Source organism: Eutrigla gurnardus (assembly GCF_963514095.1).
Source record: "Eutrigla gurnardus genome assembly, chromosome: 17".
Taxonomy (NCBI): Eukaryota; Metazoa; Chordata; class Actinopteri; order Perciformes; family Triglidae; genus Eutrigla; species Eutrigla gurnardus.
Genome location: NC_139928.1, coordinates 21996093 through 22006185, shown reverse-complemented (window position 1 = coordinate 22006185; position 10093 = coordinate 21996093). Strand labels below are relative to the sequence as shown.

The 10093-nt window shown below is 44.4% G+C and overlaps 1 protein-coding gene across 2 annotated transcripts in view; it reads right to left on the bottom strand.

Moving 5' to 3' along the window:
* Positions 1 to 3005: 3005 nt before the first annotated feature.
* trappc9 (trafficking protein particle complex subunit 9) overlaps positions 3006 to 10093 on the bottom strand; it is a 128836-nt gene continuing 121748 nt past the window's right edge. For both annotated transcript variants that reach the window (XM_084032446.1, XM_084032447.1), the window contains 2 exons: positions 4908 to 5131; positions 3006 to 3939 (listed from right to left, as the gene is read on the bottom strand). In XM_084032446.1, the coding sequence (XP_083888572.1) occupies positions 3760 to 3939; positions 4908 to 5131 (404 nt within the window). In that variant the 3' untranslated portion in view covers positions 3006 to 3759. The remainder of the gene's footprint in view (positions 3940 to 4907; positions 5132 to 10093) is intronic.

Genomic DNA, 10093 nt, shown 5'->3' with positions numbered 1-10093 from the left:
GAACTTTGGTCAACTTTTGTCAAACTCATCGACGACTCGGCGATCTCCGTGACAACGGAACAACAACAACATGCAACTCCGTGACAACGGAACAACATGCAACTGGACCTTGAGGGTTTTTTTGTGTCACAGCTCCCAAGTCGTTCACCGGTGTTCCCGGCACGGAAACACAATGAAATAAATCATTTAAATAAAACGTTCCCAGCTTCTCTAAAACTCCGGCCCTGACTGAGTATTTGTCTCTTTGGACTTTAAACAAACCCAACGAGAACATTCTGCCTCTCGGGAAAAAGAAATGAAAATGTTAAAATCGTTGAAATGTTTGAGAAGTTTCACAAACCAAATAAATAAAAACATTTATCCACTGATGAGGAACCAGAAGCTCATAAATATCAGGATTATTTCATCAAACACCAAATGTCCTTTCTTTGCTTCTTCACACCATGAAATATAGACTTTAGGTTATTGTGACAGAAGGTGAATATTCTGACACGTGTGGTTAGTGAAGAAGTCTTTCTTTTAATTTCATGGAGACTTTAACTGCAGTCACATTCTCACATTTCCAGCAGCTGGTGTTTCGGGGCAGATAGTGTGGTAATTAAGTCAGAGAGTCACAGTGGATCAGTAAACATGCAGCGTTTTCTCTGTGAGAGTGAAAGAGGAGTTGCAGGTGTCAAATCACTCGTCTTTCTTCAGCACACCTTAATCCCCCCCCCCCCCCCCTCCACTGCTGAGATCATTTACATATCAAGGTTGCAGATATGTGTGAATGGACGTGACTGAACCGCTCAATGCAGACGGAGAGCAGAAAAGGGGGGATTTAATTGAACTCCTCGCAGATTCATTTGAATGTTTTCAAGCAGAATGACACTCCGCTCCGTTGGGGATTGGCTTCACTAAACGAAAAGGCTCTTGTTTGCTCTTGAACAACTCATTTTCTTCTCTGTTGTAACAACGTTAATATCAGGCGGGGGGAGGGGGGAACAAAACGCAGATTGATGGAAGATTGTTTTGTTTGATTGCGATCAGGATTACAGGTGTGCTGCGAGGTAATGAAGGTTGGTGGCTAATAATGCGCTGGTGGTTTTCTGATAAGAAAAGCTCATTTAGACTCCAGACGAGATGCTCCGTCTTTCTGTGTCCTCGGGTCCGGGAGGTCGGCTTATCGGTGTTTTTCTACTCATGAAACAGGAAAACGTTTATATTTTAAAGCTGCTCAAAGGTTCATTGACGGTGGCAGAAGAGGTACTTTTGTAAAACTGTAAAGTATCAGTAAATGAATCCCTGATGATGTCATCATTATGTTTGTAAAGAATCAGATTATAGTTGAGTATAAAGAGTTTGACAAGTACCGTGTCGTTATCAACCTAAATGCTTTACAGCTAATTAAATAATATTACAAAAACACTGAGATGTTGTCGAACTTGCTGTACATAGTTTGTTTTTTGCTCTTGGATCTCCATGCCTTCCCTCCCCGACCCCAGAACTTAATGAAGTGAGCGAGGTCAATCTAGGCCTCGTTAAGTAACGATGGGACACTTCTTAATTGCAGACTCGCTTTGTAATCTCGGCTCATAAAGACGGTAGTACGACAAGTTACCGGGGTCAGTAAACAATATGCAAAAGGGAGGATTTGCACAGTGTTGTGGTGAGTTCAGGCAGACTCAGCCGCTCAGAGACACCTTTAACTCGGGACTCTTATTCCCAGGCAAAGAAATAACAGATGAATAAGCATAGAGGGCATGACTTTGCTCTGTTTGCATAACTGATGAACCCCGTGGATTCACACACACCGCATGATGACTAACACTCTCACAGTGGGAAAGATAATCACTGGACTTCTAACGTGACCTTCATTCAAACGACAGGATTCAACTCGTTTCCAGCCAAACTCACGTTTGGTGGAAGGTTTGTGTTCAGGCAGTGTCGTCGTTACACACTTTTATACATTATAACAGCTGGTTAAAGGGAAACACTTCAGGAACGTCCTGCATGAGGGCGTTTTAGGGCCGCTGGAGGACATTTGGGAGTTTCTAAAGTGGCAAATTTGTGAGTTTACTACGATCTATGCTAGCTACGTTAACGCCTAACGCCTAGCTAACGCCTCGTTAAGGTCCTTAGGGTCATGATGTTGATGCTTATTGTTGCTTTTATTTATATGAGGAAAAATTGTTGTTATGGGTGTTTATGGATCGGGCAGGTAAGGCTAAGATGCTAGCGGTAGTTTCCACTTGTTGTCATAGCAACGGCAAACATCTGGTGTTAGCGGTACCAATCCATATATATTTATAAACTCACAAATGTGCGACTTTCCTCTGAATATCGCCCCCTGTCTCGGCTCTGTTTTTTTTCCCCTACAGTGATACCCCGTCGTCGTCCTGCCACGGCCACAGATGACATTTAAAAATGTTTATGTCATTTAATGTATTCATGTCTATCGGGACGAAGATTTCAAGTAAAGTGTTTCTGAATAGAATCACCTCGTCAACCTTTAAGAGGAGGCAGGAGTGTTTGCTCGCTGATAAACCCTCTTTCAAACACACATGAACCCCCCCAAAGAACATTTTAGCCTTTCCACCAGGCTAATCTTACCTCAGCATCTCTTCATCAGCCGGTCCACATCTGTTCCGCCGCCGAGGGGACGGAGGAAGAGGAGCCTCTGGGAACCTGAAAGGCTGGAGGAGGTGATGGTTACGGCCTGCTTCTACATTAGTGGTTAACTCCCGGTGCACCAGAAACACTTTGAAATCATTATTGGATGCACTGATATTTGAAAATGTCAACGCAAGTGTAACAAACTAGAAGGTTTCACTGGACAACAGGATGCAGCTCCGTCACCCTTCGATAAATAAATGTTGAAAACGCGTTTCCCCCGATAATCGCTTATTTTGATTTCAGAGTGAATGTCAGACTTCCCAAAATGCTGAGGTGAGGAAAGGTCGTCTCAGCAGGCGGGAAATGAACACAGAGCTGGAATAATGTCAGAATAAACAAAGGTTGCTTCTTTTAACATTTTATTTACAACAGTTACATGTGTTTTATAATGACGGGCCAACCGAGAGAATAAACTGTCCATACAGCAGTAGAAATAAATATATGAAACATGGACATAACCAGCAGTAGATTCCTTGTAATCAACATTTCCAGTGTAGCTCCGAGTTCTTCCGCCTGGCATTCTTCCTATTTTTCTTCCAGCAGATTAATCGAATTCGACGTAAATAAAATAAATGGCACAGTGATTAAAAAAAAAAAAAAAAAAAAAAAAAACGATATTAATGCTCGGAAGTAAAAGAAAGTGGATGTTTGGATATTTTTGCATTCCCTGGCTAACAGCTGTTTTGCGACTAACCTAGCTAGCTAGCAGTTAACTAACTAGCGGTTAGCAAGCTAGCTAGCTAAAACGTTTACACATTGTTTTTCAAGTAAATGCAGAATAAACGACGTAAACGCATACTTTGGGAGGCGGAGCAAGGTCAGTAAAATAGCTAGCCACATGCTAACAGGATAGCTACCTAACAAAGGCGTGACCCCGCCCCCCCTACTCTGCCTCTGATTGGCTGGCACTTGCCTTCATCGGTTGGGTTTTGTTGAACATCTACCTTCACCAAAGATCAGTGTCGTCTGAGTTAGTTTCCACTGAATGAACAGATTCAAGGAGTGTGATTCTACTGTACACACACGCTCTAACCTTTAGGGATATTAACATGGAATTGAATATTGTATTTACAGAGAAGACGAGCAACAAAACCCTGGAACCCCTCAGGCGCCGGCCTGCAGCGGGGCGTCCAGGGCCCGGATGTGGACGCTGGGCAGCGTGAACCAGGCCAAAGGGAGCTCCCGTCCCGCGCTGTCGTCCTGGAACTTGATATTAAGGAAGAAGTCCCCCGTGTAGAGGAAGAGCAGGGCGCCCACGCAGACCGTGCTCTCTTTGGGTTTCACCTGGCAACGACGGCAAAGACAAGACCACCGGTAAGAATCACATAAAGAGGCCCGGCACGCTGTCGGCCAGCAGGGGAGCCGGTTTGAAGCCCGCTGCTGGCTTTTGATGAAAAAAAGTACCGACATGTAGGGCGTTCAGTTGAGAAGAATTCCCAAAATGTAGTTGTTTTGCACATTTGGGAATTATGGAGAATTCACTGATGCTTGCATCTGCTTTTTAGTCTGTAAGCTCTTTGTTCTGGCATCAACGCTGCTTTTAATCGCCTCCAGCTCGTTCGACATGCAGGAGTGTGAATGTGTTGCAGACAAACCCTTCTCTCTCTTAACGGCTTTTTGATGATTTTTTTTATGATTGCAGCCATGACCAAACCAGTGTTTTGGCTCAAGAAAAAAAGATTTGATGTTTTTTTTTCACTGGTTTCAGTCTCGAAGACGAGACTTCAAACACGCTGGAGTTATGTGATCCAACAAAGAAAGTCGTGTGTGCCTCTAACTGTTCCCTGAGGTACGTCCATGTGTACGCTGTCGTCTGCACTGAAGCAAAAACACACTCGTGTTGTCATTTGGACAAAACTAAAAGCAGCTATGATCAAGGAAATCATAAATCTCAGTTATATAAAACGTGGTATGCTTTTATGCATACAGTCGTTTTTTTGTTTTTATAACTTAAATGTATATGGAGCATGGTTATAAGTTATAAAAATACTTGTTAAGGTTACGGTAACGTGCTCTCATAACTAACTTTTGCTTTTACTACAGGTGGCAATATTTACTCCTTAAATCCTGCTTCTTAGCATTTATGAGCAGTATTTAAATATGTAATACTGCAGATTGTTAATTACAAACTAAAATGTTTTATAAGAAACAGATAATTGAATCAATAATGTCAAAACAGAGTCGTAATAATATGAAATATGTCTGTGTGATTAAATCTTAATACTGCCCGTTAATTAAGCCTTCAAACTGACCGTGTCGATGTAGAAGGTGTTGGATCCGATGAAGGTGACCGTGTCCTCCAGATCGTAGTTCTGGACCCCGTTCTGGTAGTCCTGGTAGGGAACCACGGTCAGCGCCAGGGGCCCCACTGAGTTCTTGCTCCGGTTGGTCAGCTGCACCTCCAGGGCCACGGCCTCGCCCGCTTTACAGTCCACGATGACATCACAGTCACACGGCTTCCCGTTCACCAGCACGTCTGGAAACACGAAGGGAAAGGGGGATTAGTGGGGCGAGAATTAAGACCTTTCGGATCTCCACAGTCCCTCGCAGGATTCCCAATCCAATCTCCATTTCCATCGGCGTTCATCAGAAGCCGAGCGGGCCGTTAATGGCCGATCATGGCCGATCAATAAGCTTCGTTTGTCCTTAAAATACGTTTTATTGACATCATGGTGGAGGGAGCTGGAGCAGGTGGGTGTTAAACCGAACTCCCTCCGTTAATCTCATGCACGACTGATTTCTGTGAAGGAAAAAGGCCGGAACAATCCCGACACACACACACACACACACACACCCTGAGTGAGTTCAACTCAATCCTGCTAATGTGTGGCCCCCGTCGCTCCTGATGTGGCCCCTATTTAGTGAAGGTGTGCGGGGGAAGAGGCGGTGATTTGTTTCTGAACAACGAGCTCGGCGACGCTCCGAAGGCCGAAGGTGAGCACCGACTCCAAACAAGGGGGGGTTCACCTGAGTAATGACTCCCCCGAGAATATAACGCCAGCCCACACACACACACACACACACACACACACACACACACACACACACACACACACACACACACACACACACACACACACACACACACACACACACACACGTTGTCATACACTTTCTAGTGTCACGCCGGCGGCTGTGATAAACACTGTGAGTCAGAGAGGCTGAGCCGGCGTGACAGCCTGATGAAAGAGGCGAGCTGCGTTCGGTGCTGCTGGTGTGCCGATCTGTTGCGTACAGCGAGGGGGGGGGGGGGTTTTGAAGATAGACCATCCAAAGGGGGGGGGGGGGGGGGTGAGGACGGTGGGTGAGAGAGCCCCGGGGAGGCTGCAGCCACGGGAGGTGACATTCAGCTCCACGTCTGTATCAAAAACCTACTTCACTCCACGCAGACGACCATCAGCACTCTAAATAAATAAATACAAAGCGTCTCTCTAGATTTGTAATGGTGCGTCACTTTGCTGATACTGGCCTTTATCAAGATGTTCTTTATTTATCCTCCTCTTATTGCCATCCCGTGCATTATTTATCCACTGAAATGTGTCCATAGCACTGAATATTAACAAACTGTCAGATCAGCTCTCGCTTGAATTTTCTCTGATTTAAAAACAGACATTTTGCAAAAACAAAATAACAAGAAAAAAGTATCAAATCTGCATGTTGTTATATTGAGAACTTTGATCATTCTTTGAAACCCAGAAGTCTCCGAAATGAGACAATCTGCTCGACAGAGAGGAACTTTGTAACTTTTCTCAGAAACAAAAGTAAATTATATGATAGCAAGATAAAGTGATAGAATTAATTAAACAATTAAAAATGGAACCAGAGATCATATTTTTTCCTTTTCATTTTATTTTATCTCATGATTTCAGGCGAGAGTTTATTACTGCTGCGTTTTTTCGCATCCCTCGTTGCCATGGTGAATAAAAGCCAACGCAATGAATCTCTGAATCTGCAAAAAGAAGAAGACGTTCCTGAAGGAGTCTTTGAGACTTGTTTGTTGGCCGTCCAGACTTCACTTCATTGACCTTTCTGCCGCCGCAAAGTGCATAATGGAAACTTGCTTTTTCCTTGGAAGGACACACGCACACACACACACACTCACACGCACGCACACACACACACACACACACTATAGTGACACCTTAGCAAGAACGTTATATTTAGTTGGTTCAAAGTCTTGTTGCTAGGAGATGTAGCAAATTATAGGTAGCCTACATTGAGCTCTAAAACTGGAAATAAATTCCTTCACATTAAAGCGAACAAAAGAGAATGGTTAGTCTGTAATGAGCCGATGAACTCCCACACACACACACACACACACACACACACACTCCTCTGCCATCCTGGATTGTGTATCAGCACCGAGAGCAATCAACTGATTTCGATAACAAACGTGTGCAGAGAAACAAGCAGTGGGAAGAAACGCCGGCACAAACACTCTAATGAGGAAAACTGCAACCGTGTTAAAATAAAACATGCACTTATTTTGAAAAAAAACCCCCAATTTTATTATAATTGTGGCAAATTAGCAGTGATGAGAGGAGACGGCTCGTCCGTTACGTAACCCTGACGACAGACAAAGTAAAAGGATGGAACCTCAGCAAACAGCTTAGCATCTCTCCAGAGAGGAAGTCAAAGGTCACGACAAAACGCTGCCTTCTTTTAAAAGCATGGAGCGTGTGGTTTTGGTTGTTGCCTATCTACCTGTTAACTACCCAATCACTACCTATTAACTACCTGTTAGATAACTACCTATCTACATGTTGACTACCTTTTTACTACCTATTAACTACCTGTTAGCTGCTTGTTAACTACCTGTTACATAACTACCTGTTAACTACCTGTTAACTACCTGTTAACTACCTGTTAACTACCGGTTAACTACCCATTAACTACCTGTTAACTACCTGTTACATAACTACCTGTTAACTACCCATTAACTACCTGTTACATAACTACCTGTTAACTACCCGTTAGATAACTGCCTATCTACCTGTTAACTACCTGCTAATAACTACCTACTAACTACCTATTAACTACCTGTTAGCTACGTGTTAGATAACTGTCTATCTACCCGTTAACTACCTGCTAATAACTACCTATTAACTACATGTTAGCTACGTGTTAGATAACTGCCTATCTACCCGTTAACTACCTGCTAATAACTACCTACTAACTACCTATTAACTACCTGTTAGCTACGTGTTAGATAACTGTCTATCAACCTGTTAACTACCTGCTAATAACTACCTACTAACTACCTATTAACTACCTGTTAGCTACTTGTTAGATAACTGCCTATCTATCTGTTAACTACCTGTTAGATAACTGCCTATCTACCGGTTAGCTACCTGTTCACTACCTGTTAACTACCTGTTAGATAACTTCCTATCTACCTGTTAACTACCTATTAACTACCTGCTAACTACCTGTTAGATAACTGCATATCTACCGGTTAGCTACCTGTTCACTACCTGTTAGATAACCACCCGTTAACTACCTGTTAGATAACTGCCTATCTACCTGTTAACTACCAATTAACTACCTGTTAGCTACCTGTTAGATAACTACCTGTAAACGAGCTACGTGAGCAGTTTTGCACTCTAAAGAATTGCAGATAAAACAGTGTATGTGGGTCAGCGGGACTAGCTACAGGTCCATCACTGTAAGGATCCACTCGGACTGCAGGCAGCTCATTGTATTTTTAGAGGCATTGATTTTCTGTGTTGTGACGGGTTCATTAATAAAAATGTGAGGAATGAGAGGAATTGATCCGGTACTTAGACGACATGTTGCATAACGGGCTGGGTTCTGCTTCCACGGCTCTGCCCAGATGTCTGCAGGGGCAGAATCGCAGTGGCAGGCGTCGCCACAGCAACCAGGAGGAAAAACAGACCCCCCCCCCCCCCCCCCCTGTATGAGTATGAAAGCCACGGATCACACACACTATATGGCTCGGAGATTAAACCAGCCTCTCATGCCCATCTCTGTATCGCTGTCACCACCTGAAGATAAAGATGACGGCCGTCACCCGGAGACTTGACGGTGTTTATGGGATTACGGCGCCGCGTTTCATGCTCATCGAGATTCACAAACGTCGTGACACGGAAACGAGCAGACGCCTGAACAAATACAGATGTCACGTTCCTCGTACCTCACGTACGTGACATTTAATGCTCGCTAAACACACTGTTGCTGCAGAGCTGATTACATCACCACTGTGTTATTACGTGTGTGTGTGTGTGTGTGTGTGTGTGGTGAAGAGAAAGCAACAGTTTAAGATAAACCAAGGTTTTTTAGAAAGTTCTTGGAAAGTTTTGTATAAACAGCGTGATGACGATTAAACCAACATCATCATCGACTACAAAGTGTCTTTTCTTTGCGTAGAAAAAGGAAACAGGCCTTCTGTGTAAAATGAAAGTGAAATCAAGTCGAAGCGTTTCCATCGGGAGAACAAAAAGGTTGACCCTGCTGCCGTGTCTCTTCCTCATGGATGAACATTAACAAAGAGACGGCGACCGGGTCATCTGGGTTTAACGGCTCATCCCGCCGCCGCCGCCGTCCATGCGGACGCTCCGATGGAGCCGAGGACGGTGCTTTAAAAAAAAAAAGGTTGAGGTGTGCTGCAGCGAGTCTAAAAATAACAACGCCGTCCACCGATATCACCAACATCCCCGGTTATAAGTATCTCCATAACAACCACTCATATCTGTTGTCTTTTCCTTCAACAAACCCGTCCATCTGCTTTCATATTTAAGGAAATAAATAATAAAAGAAGGCAGTACGGACGCATTCATCAGTTTGGAGGAGGAGCCGTGCAGTTGTTTTAATTTTAAAACGCTCCGTAGCAACATATGCAGTGGGATAAATGGTAAATTATGGAAGGCTGTATAAACCGGCCATAAATTTTCAGATGAAACTGTGAGTAATCGTCGTCCATCTGTGCCTCTCTCTGTCCGAGCTTCATTATTTCTCCTTAGCGTTTAAGGAGCTTCACCATCACAAACAAGCCCAACCTGGGGGTTAAACGTCGCAGCGACAGCTTCGGCGCTCTAACGTTGGCTCGTCTCCACGCAGGACGGCGAGCTGCTCGGCCTTCCAGAGCACACAGTCATCGCTGCTGGCCGAGCCTCATGACCACGGGAGCATTACTCATCCAAACAGTCAACATCCATCCCCCACCGCCGGCTACGTGGCTTGTGTTTACTCACACAACAACCCTCCCCTCCCCACCTTCGTTAGCACAGCGGCGCCCGAGGTCGGCACGGTTCAGCATCTTCAGCACTTCCTGCTGCCGGCCGTTTGCAGGAAGCAGACGCAGGGATTAGGATGCTTCCACACTCACCGAGGCACTTAACAGTTGGACTTATTGTTGCGTGTCAGACGACGACGAGAGGGAATAAGAGCACTCTAAACAGGAGATCTGAAGAGACTCTTG